Raw genomic sequence first — 19,750 nt, forward strand, 5'->3', positions numbered from 1 at the left:
TATCCTCGCGCTGCCGAGCGAGCGCTTTGCTGGATTCCAGCTGGGACCGCAGTGTCCTTGCCGCGCGCCGAGGCCCAAGGGTGCCGGAGCGCTCGCTTGCAGTTGTCGCGGGAGTTTCTGCGAGGGGCGATTGATTTACTGTATCTGGAAGTTCGGACCTGGAAATGTGAGCGCGGCAGGATGCCTCCGCTGCGGCGGCGTGGCCGGGTGCCGAGAGGACGGACAGCTGGCCGGCGACCGCGGGGGGATGACAAATGGTGGGCCAGGTGCCCCGTGCGGGCGCCTCGCACCGCGGAGGCACGAGTCGCGGAAGTGGCTTGCGCTAAAGGAAGCCTTCCTGGGAGCAAGATTACCGTTTCTAGAAATAAACATTAACCTTTTGTTGCCGGTTCAGCCTCCGGGGATAATTAATTCCAGCAGCTATTTGGGAAAGAGTGTAAGCAGCAGTCCTTTGAGTTTGAAGGGGGTGGGGGGTCTTCGTCCAAATGGCAGCGGTTCTGCGTGTTTTGGAGGCGGCATCTGGAGCGCCTGGAGCAGTGCGTGGTGCCGAGGTCTGCAGGGAGCCGCAGACTGTCCACGTGGCATAATCAACGCTGATTCTTGACTGACGTGCGTGGAGCCATTGAAAATGGCTAAATATATTACGGGGAGGAAGGTGGGATGCGAGGAAGCCCCCAAATGACTGAAGAAAGATGAGACGGCATATCCTTTACAGAAGGTCATGAAATCAAGAAACCCGTAGTTTTCCTCTCTGCAAAGATTTGATGTGTGTGCAGGTTCTGCTTTCCGTTTCCTGTTTTTATTTTGAAACGTGCGGTTGCTTGCAAAAACGGGGAGAACTTTCAAATAATCCCTGTCGTGATTTCTCAGCGCAGCAGCGGGGCGGCCTGGGGGGCTGTGCCCACTTGCACCGCTCCTGTCTTTAGAGTTGGGCTCTCGGTGATTACGGCATACCCTGGGGGCTTCGGGGTTTCTTTAACTTCAGCAGTGTGACCTCTGTCATTGCTTTGCCTTTGGAGAGTGCTTTCAAGTTTTCTTGCATTAGCAAAAATAACCGAATCTACTGCAAAGATGGGAATGGCTGCACGCTTGCACTGGTGTTTACATTTTCTAGGGTTAAAACTGAGTTACGGTCTGAAGTGGTGCTCTCCAGTCGAATGTTAGGGGGACTTGATTAAATATAGCGTTTGGTTATTATCCAACTAAATATGCAGACACCCGTGGTGAATCCTGTGCTCGCATGAAACGCAAAACATGTCTCTCAGACATGCTCTGGGTTTGCACACATGAATTCTTGCTGAATGGAAATCTCTAGCTTGCGTAATTCCTCAGTGGAAAAAGAGGTTTATTTGACTTGCTAACGTTTTTAACATATTGCCTGCAGGTGTAGGTGGATGTGCGTGCAGCTCCATCGAAGGTGGGGATCGGTCAGTGGGTATCAGGTAGGGGGGTTGTGTGCTCCAAATCCATAGTTCCTACCACGTGAAATAATTAAATCAAGGCTGCAGCCTTCTTGGATGAGACCACGCGGTGGGACTGGAGGTGTCCAAAAATAGCCATGAGGGCAGGATCTACAGAAACCTGTGTTTCTGCCTGTGCACCAGCCTGCAAGTGGTATCTCAAGACTGTTGTTCAGCCTGCAGCGTAGAAAGCGTAGGAAATGCACACAAGGCCGCAACAGTACAAAGCTGCCTTTATTTCCTAAAACATTTTTCATCATTAGTTTCTTGTCTTCATGCTTTAAAACATCCACTTCTTTTAGACTTGTATCTGATAGATGCTGTGGGCCAGAAGACACCTCTGCATTCTCTTTCATATTCATTTCTGCATACTTCTAAAACTTACCTTTAGGCAACAGCACTTGCTTCTCGGTTGCTTCAAAGGTAAATGCTTTTTTTTTGTGTTAAATAAACGTGACTTCATCTATTTGAAAATTAGAGCCTCAGCAGAATTGCAGTGCTATAAAAATGCTGGAGGCCAGGTGCTGCCTGAAACTTTTCCTCCTTTCAGTCTTTTTATAGTAGAAGAGTAGGTTTTTGCACAATGCGTTTACTTACTAGCATTGACATCTAGTCAAAGAATAGCTGTTGCAAGAAAATTTTCCTCCATTCCCTCCCCCAGTATGGTGGGTTTTCAGGGAAAAGGTTTGGTCTCTGGAGTCCAGATTTCCTGACAAAAAGAGGAAGTTTTCAGGGAAATTAATGTGGGAAAATTTGATTCTGTTCTCTCCTCGCCCCACTCCCCTCTGCTTTCATGTCCTGCAGTCCGATGAGGATGGCTTCTTGGACTTTGAATTCAAAGATATTTCTGCTGCAAGATTCACAGCTGTACTCGCCAATGTCATAGGTAATCTGTAATAAAATCTCCGATATGGGTAATTAGATATCTCTTAGGTATGTTTCACCATTAGAAGAGGGAACAGTTTATGTGAAACATCAAATAAAAGTGCCTTGGTTTTTATGTTAAACACTACAGAGATTTTTTTTTTTTTTTATTGGCTGCTGCAGTAGCTGAATGGTAAGTACCAAAGCTGCTGTTTTCGGAGCGGGAGCAAGGAGCTCTGAGTCCCCGCGGCACCGGCACTGCCCGCGGCGAGGCAGGCGTGTTTGCAGTGCCGTGATCCGAAACGTTTGCCCTTCGACCAGGGGAGGAAAGGAATGGAAGAAGAGAGGGAAAAATAACTCGGCATCCTCAAACTGCTTTGTGCCTTTAGAGTCAAAATAGGCTTTATCAGAGAGCAGCTCTTGCATGGCTGATAATACTTTTCTGCACTTTCCTTTTGCTCCTTCGGTGTCCGGTAGCAGATCTCTTGTGCCGCTCCATGTCAGCGGAGATGTGGCAGACCTGTTTAATTTTGTTTTTAAAAAGGACTTTGTTTCACTGCATGCAATTTGTATATTTTGTCCAGAGAGATTCACAGTGATTGAAGCAAATCACTATTTGGAAAAAAAACACATGGAGGAGGCTAAAAGGAATCAATACAGGTCCTAAGGTTTTTTTAATGATTTGAGAGGTTGGGTTTTTTGGCTTCTCTGCTGGGAACAGTTATTTTTGGTAGAACAGAGCTCTTCATTTAGGACTTTTATTTTTCAGTTTTAAGTCTTCTAAGAGCCGCAAACTCACGCTCCCAATTCGGAAGCTTTTTCTTTCATCTTTGTTATGATACACTGCTCTGAATGGAGACCCATTAGAGTCAATAGGCACCTGATTTTGAGTTTATTGAAAGATGAGACTATAGCTTTTCCTTTTTATAGAAGTCAGTTGGAGGGTTTCCCTCTGAAGCAAAGGGGAAAAAAGCTCACTTTTTAAAACTCACTTTTTGATGCATGTCTCTGTGTGTCTACAGCTAGTCATCTTTGGCTTTAGGTATAGGTATGGGTTTTTTACAAATCAGTTCAAGTGAGCCCCTTGAAGTGTCATCACAGGTAAAGTTTGCTGGAACCAGAGGTTTTTCATAATACGAACAGTGCTTTCAGGAGTAAATTCTGGCAACTTTAGCCCATAAGTAGAATTGCTGCTGCTTGTCCTGTGTTTGAGGCCTAGGTGGTAGAAGTGTGCCTTCTGCACCTGACCACGTGCTGGTTTGAATGGGGAGAGCTCCAGGCATTGCTCTCTGAAAGACAACAAGCAAGTGATAGGTCTGCAGCTACCTCCAGGGACATGGTTATATTAAATGGGCTGAGCCAATTCACGGTATGGAAAAGGCAATGTCCATAATACTTCTTGTTTTCTGCTGGGATCTAGCACTCATCTGACACCTTTGTGAGCTATTTCAGCTCACTAAGCCCTCAGGAAACCAGCACAGGCTGAAACAAATAAATAAAAGCCAGCTGTAGTGAGCTGACTCTGTTATCAAAGGGATGAGGTGAGCATCAGGGCCGGCACAAGGGAGAGGTGAAGCTGCGTAGCAGGGAGAGAGGGACAGATGGTGACTACCGCTTTCAGCACCTTTCGGCAATGATATCTTTTTTTTTTTTTTTTGATTCTCTCCTTATCCATATCCTCCTGGGAGGGAGATGACCTGAGTTTGGGGTGGAAGGTAGGGTCTCCCCAGCTGCACTGGACTGGTGGTCCTGCTGTCTGCAAATGGGCTGGAAATCTTACTGGGGCTTTCAGATTTGGAGAGTGGTGCTTATCGTAGCTCTCCGTTGTCTTCTGCAAATGGCTTCTGTAACCAAAACACCATTGGGGTATTTAGATTGACTTTACCTTGTGCCACTGCTGTATGGGCTCTGTGTGGTCTTGTCCTGCTGCAAGGCTGGCAGGCAACACGTCTGGTTACAAATACCATCTTTTCTGTCTGCCGTGGGATCTGTCACGTTGGAGCCTCAGCATACTTAGCGGTTGTTTGACGTTCGCACTGATTGCTGCAGGTGTGTACTCAGAGCTATCCACAGACACTTAAAAGGAGGGAAAAAACCCAAGGAAACAGCAGAAGCCCCCGCAGCTATTGCCGGGGGTAGCTGCCTGCCTGTTGGCCAGTGCTGGCAGCAAACCCCCGTTGCGCTCTTTGCCCATTTCATTGACTTCCTGGTCACTTTTGAACGGAGTAATCCAAATTGTTAAGCCACATTTAAGAACCAAAATGACATCTTGAGACAGCCACGGACCTACTCCTTTCCAGGGAAAAGATTTTTTTCCAGTGCAACTCTAAATCAGGTTTCTCCCGTTTATCCTTGTTGTCCTGGAGGCCCAAGGAGAAGAGAAGCCGGTGGTAGTGAGCCTCGCTGCCGTGAGGCTGGGAGCCGTGACCTGGGGGCCTGGTACAAGGCCCATCTGTGCTCTCCAGCCCTGGGAACAAAGGCTGCAGAAGGTACGTCGCGGGGCTTGTGAGGATCCTTTGTGAAATTTATGGTGGCGTTAAAGTTGCCTAATACGTTGCAAGAGGCTGTGCTGGCTGGTGGCCCAGCAGGAGTTTCTGGCACCAATAATAACTTGTTTGTTTGTTTTTAAAGATCTGGTTATGATGACAGTGCCCAAAGAGCATCTGTTAAAAGCAGATGAAAAGACTGCTTTTTGACTTTCAAGGGCTTTGCGTGGGGCTTATAGCTGGTCTATGGAAGGATGTATTGCTATTCTGGGCACTCTTCCTTTGTGTGCTAGCTTTGTGGCGCGTTTTTGTCTTAGCTTAGACATTACAGTCTCTGAGATGGGGATAGCCACGCTGTGTTTGAATAGCACCTAGCAAAGGCCTGTTGCTGAATGAATTTCCCAGGGCGATTTAATGAAGGACAACAATGAACTTGGCTCACTTTATATACAAGTTCTGCTTTGGCTGCATGGGCTGACTGTATCGTTGAACTGGTTCAAACAAACTGGAGTTGCTTAGAGCTCAGTTTTTACCTGCTAAGGGGCTGTGGAGTAACCCAGACTACACACTCCTCAAAGGAGAACAGACTAGAGAAAACCCAGTTTCTTATGAATCTTATTTCTAGATAAGCAGGCATCTTTCATCTGGTAGGACCCAGCCTCTGAAAGGACACTGCATAACGCGCTGGCAGCTTATCTTCGAGGCTCGGTAAAGCCGATGAAAATACTGTCCTCAGAAAGATTGAGGAATGCACTGCACGCTAGTGTGTTACTAATGTTTTACACAGTTTTCCAGACTGGAGTATTTTGCTTGCTTTCATGCAATCAGTATTTATTATTTAAATGATGAATCTGGAATATTTCCCAGATCTGATGTCTGCCCCATTACTTTCTGTCTTGGCCACTGAGGATGATCAGACAAGCAGCAAATCTGTTCAGTGGAATAGAACTACTTATTTCTTTTTTTTTTGGGTCGGGAACGACCTCCCCCCAAGGCTCGTGAAGAACAGAACACAATGTGTTTTACCTGCCGGGAGAGGTTAATGGGGAAGATGAGCACCCGCGGCAGCAGCGAAGGGCAGGGGCTCGTCTGGGCAGGGCCTGCAGCGGCGCGTGGGCGTTGCAGCGGAGGGGAAGTGCGAAGCCCCGCTCTGCAGAACACACGGCTCTTCAGCCTGGTTCAAAAATAATAGCGCAGGCTTTTTTTAACCTTAAAGTTTAGTCTGCCCTCAGTAAAAACAAGATACATTAAAAACCGTACACCAGAAAAAGCAAACCTCTCTTTCCTGGTTTCTGCTTATAAGATTTACAGGTACTTAAAATAAACCTATGAAAAACAGACCTAGTGTGCTGGAATTTGCTAACTAGTCGGAGCAATTACCTCCGGGTTCCAGAACCTAACTGAGCTTGACTTTTGGAAATAAGCCTTGGCAAGCGCTTCTTCCTGGTGCTGTTCGAAAGGTGTACGTGAAAAGATGCACTGACCTCCGCCAGAAACCGCAGGAATGCAGCTCGGAGAGATCCTCGTGCGATGGGCACGGCACAAGGCGGAGGGGGAGCAGCGTGAAAAAAACGGCAAAACCCTTGGCTGCAGGGGGGCAGATTCTTAGCAATCGCCTGCTGCACCGTAGTAATTAAATGGGTCACGAACATTAAACTTAGATACTTAGCAAGAAAATAAAGAGCTCACTTGATAGCCAGCAACGTGCAGTAAGTAGAACTAATGCAGGTTGCCGTAGTAAAAGTTGTTCTGAACCTTCTTGTCAATGGTTTTGTGCTGCTTCAGAGATCACATACCAATTAACTATAAATGCTGTGATATCTGTAAATCAGACCTCCTTATGAAACCAATGCCCCAATTACAGGTGACCTAGAAAGAGGGAAACAATAGCCTCTGCCTCCCTCCTCCCTCTTTTTATGTAAGTGATGTGTAAGAAAAGTAAAATAGGGGAGGAAAAAAAACAACCCACAACCTACCTTTGTTAACATAAAAAATGTAAATCAGTCCTCTGCTTTCTCTGGACTGCTCCATGGGCGACTGGAAAATTAAGTTCGTGCAATGAAATAAACAGGGTAGATGTAAAACCTGACTGAGAGGGGAAGTGATTTCGTAAGACTGTATAGTTTGGAGGAGGGAGGAAGTTTCACACCAGCCTTTTGAAGGAAATCATTTGTTACAGTCAGTATCCCTTTATCGCTCCTGGTGGGGGGAAAGAGCTCCCATTTCCCACAGCAGTTGTAAAAGGCCTTCGGAAAGGATGAAATTTTCTTCCTCAAACACTAAGGGACAAGTAACAAGAATGTTCCTTAAAAATATATATCTGTTAAATGTGTTCTCTCCTAAAACAGGAGCTCTCTTAAGACCATCTTCCCTGAGAATTAAAAAAGGGCACCAGCTTCGCCTCCGCGTTTGTAGACTCTCTTTGGACTGATCCCTGCTGAGGGTGGTGGGACCCTAGTGCCCGCGTCGGCGCTGCCGAGAGCGGGTCCTCGGCTGTGAGGACCTGCTCCAGCGCAAGTGGACCCAAAGCGCAGGGCTCACCTGAACCTGGCTGGAGGAGGCAAATTCAGACTCTTAGCGTTAGCATCTAACCAACAATAACTCAGTTAGAAATGTTGGTCATGTCTGTGCATTATGGTTATTAGGTGCAAGAAACACAGTTTTAAAACTGTAATTAATCATTTTTAAGTAACCTTTTTTTACACATTTATGGCATCAATGGGTATGACTGTTTATTATGTTTTACCTATAAAATCTGACCTGTTTTATATACTCTTTATGGAAACAGTGTACGGTCATAAATTAAAAGATGCAACTGTTTTGGATATTTTACTGGTGGTCCTGTATTTTCCTGCCAGAAGTGCAGCTGTTTTCGGTTTCTCAGGATAACATTATAAAAGGCTGTATGCGTTTTGCAAGTTTATGCTTGAATTGCCAAGCCAGAGGTGAAATGACTCAACCTTCCCAGGAGCAACGTGTACCAAGTGATGAATCAAAAAAGCTAGCCGAAGCTCGGTGGCTTACATTACAACTGTGAAAAGCAGGTCTCACTTATGGTATTTTATCCGGTGTTTAAAATTTGAGACAGTCACTTTGCTGCTCATGCTAGGCTAGAGCCTATGTCTCTCTTATATTTGAAGGGTTCTTGGTGCAAACTTCTAGCTGAGAATTTGCTCTTAATCTGTCTTATGTGGGATGCAAGAATTACAGTTACTGCACTGAATGAAAACATTCAAGCCCCGCCAGGCAGGCACCTTTAGCGGGAGCTCAGCGTGCACCACGGCTGCATTTGAGCTCTCCGAAAGGGGCCGAGGAGGGTCCAGAGCTTGAGCAAGTGCCAACAGATGTGGCGTGATTCGGCTTCATGTCATTTGTTCAGATTTGGTCGGGGTGGTTTGGTGTAAAATGAGATGCCTCTGCAAAATAATGATGATGCTTAATTAATGGCAAAGTCTTTAGGCTTCATTAGCCAGCATGCTGACGATAGCCTCACGCTGATGTAATTTCCTGGTGTCAGTGGACTAGCTCTAGGTATTGATAAGCCTGAGAGCAGAAAGTTCAGCCCTGCTGTCCTCAGAACAACCAGCGCAATTGGCCTTTGGGAGTTCACAGCATTAACTAGGCAGAGCTGAAACCCTTTGATCGCTTTGGGGAGTGCAGGAAAGCTTGTATTGTGGTTGTCTTCGGAGGTGGGGACTGCGCAAGTCTAGAAGGAGCTACAACATCGTCGAGGGGAAGGCAAACACCTCCCCACACGCTCAGTGAACACAGAAAATACAGACCAGTGAGTGTACTTCACCGTGTGCAACCTGCTCCATAGAGAGTTAGTTATTCCAGTACCCTGATTGTGCAGCTCGTCTGACGGTGCCTCAGCGTCCCTGTTTTTTTGAATTAATGGAAGCTTTAGACCAACACTTTCATTAGACTCTAGGCTTTTAGCAGCAGGCAGCTTATCTGTCTTTCCTTTCTCCCAAAAAGCAGCCTCAACCTTACTGTACTGTGAACTATGCAGGTATTCAACATGTTTGTATCTGTGCTAAAATAATGCTTCTCTTTGTTTTTAGGTATCTCAACCATGTTCGAGCTGCCTCTCCTCAGGATCTTGCCGGGGGCTACACCTCCTCTCTTGCTTGTCACCGAGCCTTACAGGATGCTTTCAGTGGTCTTTTCTGGCACCCCAGTTAGTCGCTGTACCTCAGCCTGTGATAAAGGGACACTGAATGGTGTGGAAAGCAAGTCAAACCAGCAAAGGTTGGGTAAAATTGTTGCCATCTGCACAATGGTTAAGCTGCAGTCACTTTTCTGTGTAAAACCAGCTGTGTTTAAGTGTTAAATGGGGAAAAAAAGTCTGCACAAGAGCTTTGTAAAATGGTAGATACATTTTTGTGGAGGGGGAAACTCGTTAGTCATGTGGCACTTTGCTGAGGGAGGCTGAAGCAATAAGCCACATCTAATGGAAGATGTGAATAACTCAACTGTGTATGTTTGAGGTTTAAAGAAATACACTTGTAAATTTTTTAAAATAAAGCCAGACTTTTTTTTATTAAAGTTCGTGGTTTTATTCTTATTGCAGGGTTTTATTTGCACAAGCATTTAAATGCCATTTTGATTATAACATTTAGTGTCAATATTCAAGCCTACATTTTCTTCCCATAAAACTAGTTTCCCCAGTTCAGACAAGTGTTTTTTTTTCTCCTGCCAGCTGGATGAGATGAGAAACTCTGAACTATGCTGACACAACTCTTATGTAGGATCCTTCCTGATGTCACTTGTTTGTTACCTTTGTCCAGAAAACAGAAGCATTATCTTTAGCTGAACTTTTCAACTGATTTCCTGCAGAAGCACTGTAAGAGGCCTTGAAACAAAGCTAGTTCATGAAAACTAAGTCAAAATTGGTTTAGTTTCTTCCTATTCAGCTCAGTTTGCAAGTTTTTTGTCAACTGTTCAGGAGCTTTTGGGGCTTGAACATCCCTTTGTCTGGCTTTCGGGATGATCCTTGCCATCCAGTCTGCTACTCTTGCGTCTTCCTTCCCCTCTCTTTGTAGCGGAACGTAGACCCGTTACAGCAGAGATGAGGTTCCTCTCTCGAGGTTGGTTGTTCCCACAAATATATATAAACTGCAGGAGACCGGAAACGACTCAGGACGATGAACACCTCTAGAGGAAAGCCTGGACCACTTTTTATGGGTCATCTGTTAATGGTTGTTAAATATTGCTCTGAAGAGTGTAGTAAATGAGTGTATTTTTTTTTCTAACTTGTAATAAAGTGAAGAATAAGCTCTATTCCAGACTTAGTGCTTCCTTTATTAAGGAAGGGGGAGGGAGACGCCAACATTTCCATCTCCCTTTCTCTGAAATCCCATTGTTTGTGCCCAGAATAGATGTCGACAGGTAACATTACATAGAAGGCTGAGGTGTAGAGGTGGCCTGACCTTAGACAGAAAGCCTTGTGGCTGGGTGTTGTAGGGCTCAACCGTACAGCCCGTTAGAGACCACTCACAGCACTTGCAGACTGTGGTAGTGTAGCCCTGAGACGAGTGCTGCTTTCTGCCTGCTGTCTCTAAGGTCGCCCTTCCTCTTCTCCTCTCACCGGTGAGGCCTAAAAGTTTCTGTGCCCTTTATTTATGCATTCCTTACCTCGTGGTAGATGGCTGCCACCATTGCCAGACCTATTTCAGATATTTCTCTAGATGCCAGAAGCAGTGAGAATTCTTCATTTCCTGTATCGTAAACACCTAGCAGCACGTCTCCTATTCCCAGGACATGTGAGATAGCTGCAGGCCCTCCTGGATTCAGCTCTGGACTCTGGGAAGGAGTAGCAATAACGGGGGGGGGTGGGGGGGGTGGTCTTGGGCAGGCAGCTGTAAGATACAGATTTGGCTGGGGCAGAATGGCGTATTGCAGGGAGCTTGAAAGATGGCAGAACCACCGTTAAGGGGCAGGAAGACAAAGCTACAATTACGGGAGGAGGAGAAACAAAATTTTCAGCTTTGTTCTAAAGTCTAAAAGAGCCAAATTCTTTTGGGGTCAAGGATCTGGGGGAGGGGACAGGAAACAAGCAAAAACTTAGCATAGGAGACCCTCTAACATCAGGGAGGACTGTCTCAGGGGTAGAAACCAGGTGCTTGGGCAGCTCTGTCAATTTTGGCTTTACATGACATTTGGGAATAGTAATGGGAAGCTATACTATTCCAGTCTCACCCAGACTGGTAAAGCTATACCTCACCTAGGATTTGGTTTCTGTTCAGTTTATAAATCTTCACCTTATTACCCTAATGAATGCAGAATTGCCTATGCATTAATACATGTCATTTAAATATACTCAGGCAACTTGCATGTGCACATTGACTATCTTTTTGCTATTTAAAGTAGAAGGTCTATATGTAAAAGTGGTACCTACACACAGTATGGGAAAAAAGTTTTGAGTGTCGTTAAATATAATCCATTGACTTGCATTAAAAACTAAAGTTAAGCTGTTAATAACAGTTGCATGTAATCCTTAAATAAGTGAGCAGAGCTTGTAAGTGCTTAAAAAAAAATAAACTAAAAACCCTCTTCCCTGCTCTGGGATACTTTAGTCATGTACTGAAAATCATAGTTACACAGCTGACTTGCCTAACACCACAAAAATGGTGATGAAACCCTGGTTTCTGTAAAGTAACAAGGCCAAGAAGCCCTAAGCTTGGACCGCAAACCAATGGACAAGGGCCTGTTAGAAGTCAAAGGGATGTGCAGTCTCTGTCATATACAACAGACAGGATCGTTAGCTCAAATCATAGGGTGATTGCATCATTCCTGAATGGTCAAAGGCCTTATCGCCACAACTATGCTTATGAAGGGCTCTGAAGAACAAAAGCAGCTTTGCAAGTGTTTATGGGCAACCCAGAGGGCAGCGTGGGAGAGCATGCAATGCCGTGCGTTAGAAAATTTAACTGACAGTGGCGATAGCATCATGGGCTAGAGGGGAGCGACTAGCTCTTGCTCTTAGAGAAGCACTGCCTTGTAGGGCGAGGATATGCTGTGACTGTCATTGACAGCAAGGATGAACAGGCTAAAGCTGTTGTGATGCCCTGTGAAAGGTCAGTGGAGGGATGTTAGCGTTGGAGTGGCAGGCTAGGGCTGTAATCTTTACAGCAGCTTGCACTGTAGTACAGCATGACGACGATTTTTTTTTTCCAATTTGACAATGGAGTTATGTGGCTGAGGGACAGCCTGTAACGCAGAGCTGCTGTGCAGAACAAATAACAGGCCGTAGCTGTAGTACGGGTGAGAACCCAGACAGCAGCGGAGTCAAAAAAAGGACACCAGGTCACACGCCCAAGTGATGGCCCGGCAGGATACCAAGCCACGGCAGCAAAGCTGGGGATGGTGATTAACATCTGGTAGCTGTGTTGCTCCGCGTCTGGGCACTGAGCTTGGACAGAAGGAAGCTATCCGATGCTGAGAGGGTGATTCGAGTTCTCTGTCCAAGTAAACTATTTGTGGTTGACATTGCCCAATAATAGTTTGGATGGGTAAGAGAAGGAAATCAGAGGCAGAGGATTTCAGAAGCCATACAGACTACACGCAGCCGGTCTGAGAGACAGCATCTGGAGGCTGCATTGAAGAAGCAGTCAGAGAGGTAGGAGAGGAGCTGGGAGAAGGCAGAGGCACAAAAGCCACAGGAGAACGAGATTTCCAGATGAGAGGAACATTTAACCAAGTGCTAGTTCTCAGTCTTGTGTGTGAACACAAGCTTGTACTTAAGCTGCAACTGTACAAACAGCAGTAAAGTCTTTCCTGCTTTAACTGTGGGCAAACACTAAGTTAGAAGTCAGTAAACTCCAACTAAATCACTTAGTGTTAAGAAGTATTTATTACTCCAAAAGCCCAGGCACAAGTTTGTGTGGTTATTTATACCCTTCTGTAACTTAGGGCAAGTTTTTCAAAGGTTATCTTGCTTACCAAAGAGCTGCTTGTGCATCTGCTTACAATAATCCAATATTCTCAAACATCAAACCTGTTGGTGAAAGAAAGAATCCTATTCTATACTGTAAAAAAGGTTATTTCCTAATACACATATAAACTGTCTTCCAAAGTCCTACGAAATATGAAAAGCAACATTTTCACTGTTCATATCTTACACGTGTTAGCATTAAGGTATGTCCTGCTACAAACTGCAAATTATCAAAATAAAACTACAGCACAAAACTATCCCAGCCTGTGTTACTGAATTATCATGGGGTGTGAAACACTAAAGGAGAAAAGTACCAAAAAACATTTATTAAAAAAGCAAAATTTTATTCTTTGTAATAAGAACAACAATTTCAGTCTGATTATTGATCCCACAATTAAGAAAAAGTAAATGCAGGAAGCAAATGCTTACCAAGGAAAGATGTAACATGATGACACATGTCTACATCTAAAGTGGGTAACCCAAGCATGGTTCAAATAATTTAAGGGGCAGACTACAGGTATCCTAAGCGTACCTAATGCAAACTAATAAGATAGTTACCATAACTCTAATCTTCAACTCTGTAACATCTCTTCAGAAAAATCTTTGCTGGTACGCAGACGTTTAGAGGCTGGTTTCTCTGAAAAAAGGTTAGAGAAAGTAACTTTAGCGTACAATAAACAGATTCTGAACTAAACCATTAGCCGTGTAACACTTTAAGGGATTTAACAGGAAGAGATAAGTCAGGATTAACTGTTACAAATGAAAGCTGCTAAGACAATAACAGGGAATCTTTTCTTCACTAAGTGCCAAAATGAACTTTCAAAGAAAAACCCCTTATTGACCTACATCTCAGTGCTACCCAATAATAGCACAAAAATAAATTTCATGGCATTAAAGCCTTATCAAGACCTCCTTTTCTCTACTGAGTTCATGCAGCTGCAGGCTGAAAGTCTCCCTCTCCCCACTCGTCATATGTTGCAAAGCCCAGTTTCACTGAAACCAACTAGTTTCTACAAATACTTCAAGAAAGAAATGACCAATACCTTAAAAAAAAAGAAGATATCTAAAGATATTTATATTTCTCATATTTCTCAGTTAAATTGTACATAACCTGATTCTGCTGATATAGACTCCAGATTTAAACTGAGTCCCTGAAAGCATTAGGCAGAAGGTCAAAACTGAGACCACTAAGTTGGAGATAAGCCACTCTACCTCGGCCAAAAGTTGAGCCCCAATTCTTAAATATTTAGCTAAATCAAACGTATGCTTGATGTTAGATACCCTATCCTCCCCCAACATGCTATCTGAGGCATAAAGATCTGGCTCATAGCCTGTGGGATGATCCTATCCAGTCCACCATTTCTTCTCTTGAAGCTCCTGCTGGGATCAGGGGAGTGGACCGCTGTTACTGACAGCGCACGAAGCCCTCCAGCTGCTGCACACACACAGGCACTTAGAGTCCTCCCAGCTACCTCCACGCTCACACCACAGTAGGGAACTGCTGTCACACAGCTGAAGTGGCCCACTGCACTGAAAACGTGGGACCCGCGTGAAAAAAGCAAAAAGATGTAGCCTGAAATATGAACACCATTTGGGAGGACTGTTCTTTACCTTCCACAGGGCAGGGCCTCTTGTACAGGACATCAGCTGGAATCTGGAAACTAATGCACATCATCTCCTTGTTCGGTGCAACGTTTCTAACCGGGTAAGTAGAACAGCGTCCATCCAAGGAGGTTCCCAGCGAAGTCTCAGCTCGTTCTTGGATATCTTTGGCTGGGTCATCATGTTTGGAGAAACCATAGCAGTGCACTGTGGGAAGGACAGCAGTGCTGCATGGCTCTCCGACTAAGAGATGTCTGAAAACATCCAGAAATTCAAGAGCCAAAGCTGGCAAATTCATGACTATATGAAAAGAAGTTTTCTGTTCTTCTGTTTGAAGTGGAAGCTCTTTACTTAGTTCTTCTCTAACTGGCCCCAGGAGAAAGTCCCTGCCATCCATGTTGAATGCTTTTATTTTGTCATATACTTTGTTTAGTTTACAGTTGTGCAGAAGCCAGTTGTAGGATTCAGGATTGAGATCATTTGCAAATACACTGCACTTTTTCTTTGCTGCTGGAATAGCAAAAGGTCCAACCCCAGCAAAGACATCGAAAAGAACATCACCAGGCTTTAAAAGCTCAACAATACGGCCATGCTCTGTGGAAAGACGGGGATTCCAGTAGACTTTCGAGAAGTCCAATTCATATGCAATATTATTTTCTTTGACCTGAAAGTCCAAAACATTTGTTTAAGCCTCTGTGTTCACATTGCAGACATGTTTAAGCAATATCAGTAATTAAGACAGCTAAAAAAATGGCGCTTTATCAAAAGGTAATGTGTACATTGATGTTTGTCCCATTAATAGTACACATGAATCTTGTATAAACAGGTCTACCCATCAGAAATAGCCATAAGGAATGTTCCAACTGTCAATCCAGATAGCTGGCTTATGCATGTCTCAATCACCAGGTGGAAATAAAGCAGCAAGTTAAAATGACCATAAAAAAAAAAAAAAACTGAGGCTTTTTTCAAGAGCTTTGTGACTGGTTGACAACTACTTTATTGAAAACAAACCTCGGGAAGATGCCTCAAGCCCTCCTTAGCCTAAAGTCTACATAGTAAATGAGTGTCTGAGAATGGTAACAGCACAAGAATGGCAGCACTCAGCCAAATTCAAAGCCATCCAGAGCCAATTCTGCAGTTTTAACAAATACTGTATTTTGTCTCTCAAGGTGACAGAGTCTTGGAAACTGATTCAAGCCAGAACTCTGGGATGACCAATCTAAGAACAGACCTAAAGAAGAAATAATATTTATTCAGATGAGAGGAGAATGCAAGATAATGCTCCCTTTCCACTACTACATTGAATTTTTTTTTCTTGTGTTACTCTAAAGTAAAGTAAGGTACAATCCAAATCACAGTATCATTTGCTTTGCCAGCAAGAAACATACTAAATTGTATTATACATTCTGCAGTTTGCAGCTCAGCAGTATACTAGATGTATGCTTAATGAGCTAATACCATCTGCATAATATCTGACTGTCACTTCTGACTTGACAATTCAAATGCCTTCTCTGTGCATGCATAGTTCTATGCTAGCAAGCTAGTCAACATTTTTCTTTAGCAATCAAATACTCTCTCTTCTAAACAAATAAAAGTGCTACCAGCTAGGAAAAATATTTTTTGGCCAAACCAGTAGCCAAATTTCCAGCTAAAGCCAAGAAACCCATTGTGAGGAATACTTAGCAGTTGGACAATAATGCTTTCACCTGAAAAACTCTCAGAATAGAAGAGAGGTGAGGTTCTGTCTTGTTGCTGACAGAAAGGGAAACAGTCACAGGCCAACTCTTGCCCAAGTTGCAAAGCCAGCGAGTGGTAAAAACTGGGTCTGATGTCCTACACCAGCCACTGTACAATGCTTAGTGAAATAAAGATACAGCATCTTCTTAGATCAAATGCACTAAACATTTTGGCTTTGCATAAAAAACAAAAAATGCCGAAACCCCAGCCCAAACTTTGTAATTAGCATCTCTTGAAGGAAACCTTTACTTTAGCTGCTTTTACCTCTCATTAAAAATCTATGCTACGTACTTGAAAGACCACTTATCTTTGTGATTCCTATAGCTGTGATTTTATTCTTGGCAGACCAGAGAAATGAATGTAAAAGTAACAGCCAACGATTACATTCTAAAAGGGGTAGCATGCAAAGGAATGTTTTTAATTGTGATTTTTCATCACATCTTCTTTCCAATTATGTTTTTGGTTTTTAGTATATTAGATCTAAGACAATATGGGGAAAAAAAGTGTACCTTGGTTACCAGGTTGCTCTCTCCAGCTAGCACTTCCATTTGAAAATTTCTGTATGTGTTGTCAATAATACTGGTTTTATTCACTACACAGGTGACTCCTGGATTCTTGTCAATTATAACCTGGCCTGAATGAGAGGGTAAAAAAATATTCAGTTTAAGGCATTGCAACCTCTCAGTGTTCTATAAAATACATAAACACAGTAGTTTACAGTTGTTTTACCTACCAATCAAATGTCTGTAAGGTAGCTGATGATCTCTAAGATTCAAATGTGCTATGTGACCAACACGGCTGAAGCCAGAGGTGACATCTTGACCTTCGGGAAGGACTGCTCGTAGGATCTCCTCCGACTTGAAATTGTCGTAAGTCAGCTCCAAGTCATACTTGCATACCGCAGGAGGAACATTAAACTGTTTTAATACCTCTTGCTCTGATTCTCCCAATGAGAATTCTGATACTTTATGAGGATCCAATATAAGAAGTCTGCTGTTCTCATCCTCCGGATCTTCAATCACTCGTTTTAGACCAGGACGCTGTAGCACTGTATGTTTTAAGGACTTTAACAAAGTACCTATTATTTCTTTCTTAACTTTAAGAACTGGAACAACAACTGTCCTTTTGAAAGCTTCTCTATCGAGTTGTGTCATTCCACGCACTTTAGCAGGTGGCGAATACAGTTCTAGATCAGCTTTATCCTCCACACTTTCAGGCATTGTAAAGAAACTGTTTCTTTGAACTACTACAAAGGGTCTAGGTATTCTGCCAGAATATTGCGCCAAGAGCATCCAAACTGCTGGAAATGATGTATTTGATACAGCTGTCCTAAAATGATTAGTTTTCAGTAGTCTGGCAGAGTATCCGAATCTCCATAAAGTCCTAGAAGAGAAATTATTCACTTTATAGACATTATGTAATCATTCCACTAAAAAGGCTGCAAATCACATGGATTTGCTGTTCTCTTAAACTAGAATTTCCATTTGTAACCAAATAATCCACAATAGTTTTGTAAAACTCCTTATTATGAATTATATACTACACATTTCTGTCCTTTTGTAAATGTATTTTAGACGTAAACATTAACTTCAATCCTCTCCTGCCAAAACACAATGAGCTCTCTTCGTTCTATTAAATGTGACAGTAATCCCAGTAAGTCAAATGGAAAAAAAATTCTACTGTCTAGATCCTACTGTTGGATCCTTTCTTCCTCCGATAAAATTGGATACCAAGCAGTGGTTGCTAGAAAACAGTTATTAGCAATAGTGGTCACAATCACTTTAGCGGTTTCTGCCCCCTGGTTTGCTCCTTGGTAAGGGTCAGGCACTCTGCAATGCCTTTGCTCCATGAGCTACACCAACTGCCAAGACGACTATGGATTAAATGCAGCGTTCTCCTGGGGGTACAGGGAAGCACGAGTAAGGCTTGTTCAAGGAGCTGAACAGTTCTCCATAGCTCATTCATAGGAAGGTGACTTGAAAAGTAGCTTTAGTCTTCTTTAAATGGTTTACTTGATTACAGACAGGGTCCAAAGAGGCCCAAACTGTTCTTACTCTGCACTGGCTGCCAGTTGGGAACCAGTGATTTAGGTAATGCACAAGGCTGGCATTTCCCCTGACTACTTGTGCAGTTTTCTCTTTTGAGATGGGGGGTAGGTAAGGGGACACGCAAAACCTAGCACTGAAAGGGAACCAGCTCTCTCGCCTGCCTCGGACTTCTCAGCGTACTTCTTATTTCCCACGTACGGCCTCTTCTTCTCCTTCGGGGTAACAGGCCACGCGGCCTCCTCTCCGAAAACACGGCCGTGCCCAACGCCTGCCAGAGCGGGCCTTGCTGCCACCCTCCCTCCCGCAAATCCCGGCGTGCAGCCAGCGCTCCCTCCATCCCCCGGCCACCTCCTCTTCCCAACCCAAGCCCCGGGCCAAGCGTGTCCCCCCTCCCCACCGGCCTGAACGCAAACGGGGCACTCCCCGCGCCTCCTGGGGGCAGAGAGGCTCCTTCAGAGGCCTGAGCGCCCCGGGGGGCCTCCCCGTCCTCCAGCTGGGAGCCGGTGGCCCAGCCGGCGAGGCCTGCGCTGCACCCGGGCCCGTCCCGCACCAGATGGGCGCGGAGGCCGCCATGCCGGGCCCGGCGGGAAGGCACTAGGGCGACGCCGGGTGCGGCCCAGGCGAGGCCCCAAGGGCCCCCCAAGCCGGGGGGAGCCAGCCCCGGTCTCGGTCTCGGTGCGGGTCCCTGCCGCGCCGCAGACCCCCCGTCCGAGGCCCCCCCGCCCGAGGCCTCCCCGCGCGCAGGCCACAGCCGCGCCGTCGCCATGGCGACCGCCCCCCGCCCTCACCTCATGCCGAGCCCCGGCCGCGCGCGCCAGCCGGCGCCCCCGGCACGTCATCGCCGCCGCGACGCGCCGTGACGCCGCCGCCCGGCCTCCCCGTGCGGCCTGGCCGCCGCGGGAGGCGGGGCCTGAGCGTCGGTCCCGCCCCCTCCAGCCGCCGAGGCCCCGCCCCCTGCTCGCGGCCGCCCGCAGAGGCGAGGCGAGGCGGCGCGGCGCGGGCTGCCATGGCGCCGCCGCGGGGGGCCGGGCGCGGTGCTGCCGCCGCCGCCGAGCGGGGCTGGTACCTGTCCGCCCGCGAGGAGGAGGAGGATGAGGAGGCGGACGAGGACGCGGAGTGCGCCCCGCTGCTGCCGCCGCGCAGCGTGCGTGTGAGGGGGCGGCGCGGGGCCCCGCCGGGCGGTGGGGGGCTCTGCGGGGGCTCGGCCGTTGGAGCCCGGCGGGCGGCCGTTAGCCCGCGGGGGGGGAGGGGCGCGCGGGGCGGCCCTCCTCCGAGCGGCCGCTTCGTCTCCTGGCCGCCGCGGTCAGAGGCGGCGGGACCCCCGGTCCGTGGCGTGTTACGCGCGCTGGCCGGGGCTTGCGAGGGCTGCGGGCGAGGGGAGAGGCGGCTTCGCTGGCCCTTGCCCCCGCGGGTTTTCCCCTCTGCGCTCACCGCGTGTTGTTTCGCCCTTCTTTGCAGCATCCTCCGGACCGTGGCTCTTCCTTTGCTTTCTCGGTGTTCAACTTGATGAACGCGATCATGGGAAGCGGGATACTGGGCTTGTCCTATGCTATGGCCAACACGGGGATCATGGGTTTTAGGTAAGTCTGTAGTTTTGCCTGTGCTTATTTTTGAACT

At 46.0% G+C, this 19,750-nt stretch overlaps 3 protein-coding genes across 10 annotated transcripts in view; 2 read left to right on the forward strand and 1 right to left on the reverse strand.

Moving 5' to 3' along the window:
- MNAT1 (MNAT1 component of CDK activating kinase) overlaps window positions 1-9,358 on the forward strand; it is a 124,229-nt gene extending 114,871 nt beyond the window's left edge. For all 3 annotated transcript variants that reach the window (XM_064511929.1, XM_064511928.1, XM_026113832.2), the window contains one exon: window positions 8,875-9,358. In XM_064511929.1, the coding sequence (XP_064367999.1) occupies window positions 8,875-9,030 (156 nt within the window). In that variant the 3' untranslated portion in view covers window positions 9,031-9,358. The remainder of the gene's footprint in view (window positions 1-8,874) is intronic.
- TRMT5 (tRNA methyltransferase 5) lies at window positions 9,324-19,061 on the reverse strand. Of its 3 annotated transcripts, XR_010389285.1 has the most exons (7): window positions 18,922-19,061; window positions 16,819-17,468; window positions 16,595-16,719; window positions 14,358-15,012; window positions 13,305-13,383; window positions 12,755-12,809; window positions 9,324-10,615 (listed from the first exon to the last, which is right to left on the reverse strand). XR_010389285.1 is itself a non-coding variant. In XM_064511923.1 (6 exons), the coding sequence occupies exons 1-5, from the start codon at window positions 18,924-18,926 to the stop codon at window positions 13,319-13,321; spliced, it is 1,500 nt and encodes a 499-aa protein (XP_064367993.1). In that variant the 5' UTR covers window positions 18,927-19,061; the 3' UTR covers window positions 11,467-12,809; window positions 13,305-13,318. The 3 variants fall into 3 exon arrangements, 2 of the variants coding, with proteins under 2 accessions (XP_064367993.1, XP_064367992.1); XM_064511923.1 differs by lacking the exon at window positions 9,324-10,615 and having other exon boundaries at window positions 11,467-12,809; XM_064511922.1 differs by lacking the exons at window positions 9,324-10,615; window positions 12,755-12,809 and having other exon boundaries at window positions 13,070-13,383.
- The window catches only part of SLC38A6 (solute carrier family 38 member 6), a 48,082-nt gene continuing 47,383 nt past the window's right edge, over window positions 19,052-19,750 (forward strand). Inside the window, exons 1-2 of one of the 4 annotated variants that reach the window (XM_064511927.1) lie at window positions 19,052-19,283; window positions 19,592-19,713. In XM_064511927.1, the coding sequence (XP_064367997.1) occupies window positions 19,140-19,283; window positions 19,592-19,713 (266 nt within the window). In that variant the 5' untranslated portion in view covers window positions 19,052-19,139. The remainder of the gene's footprint in view (window positions 19,284-19,591; window positions 19,714-19,750) is intronic. The other 3 variants (XM_064511924.1, XM_064511926.1, XM_064511925.1) reach the window with 3 other exon arrangements.

This window comes from Dromaius novaehollandiae, chromosome 5, assembly GCF_036370855.1.
Source record: "Dromaius novaehollandiae isolate bDroNov1 chromosome 5, bDroNov1.hap1, whole genome shotgun sequence".
Classification (NCBI taxonomy): domain Eukaryota; kingdom Metazoa; phylum Chordata; class Aves; order Casuariiformes; family Dromaiidae; genus Dromaius; species Dromaius novaehollandiae.

Bases quoted from the DNA above. Each gene is read 5' to 3' on its own strand.
- TRMT5 (XM_064511923.1), bottom strand. The intron at 16,720-16,818 runs GTAGGTAAAACA...CCTCTCATTCAG, and splicing joins ACCTTACAGACATTTGATTG to GCCAGGTTATAATTGACAAG. The intron at 13,384-14,357 runs GTAAAGAACAGT...ACCTTTTTTCAG, and splicing joins GAGGCCCTGCCCTGTGGAAG to AGAAACCAGCCTCTAAACGT.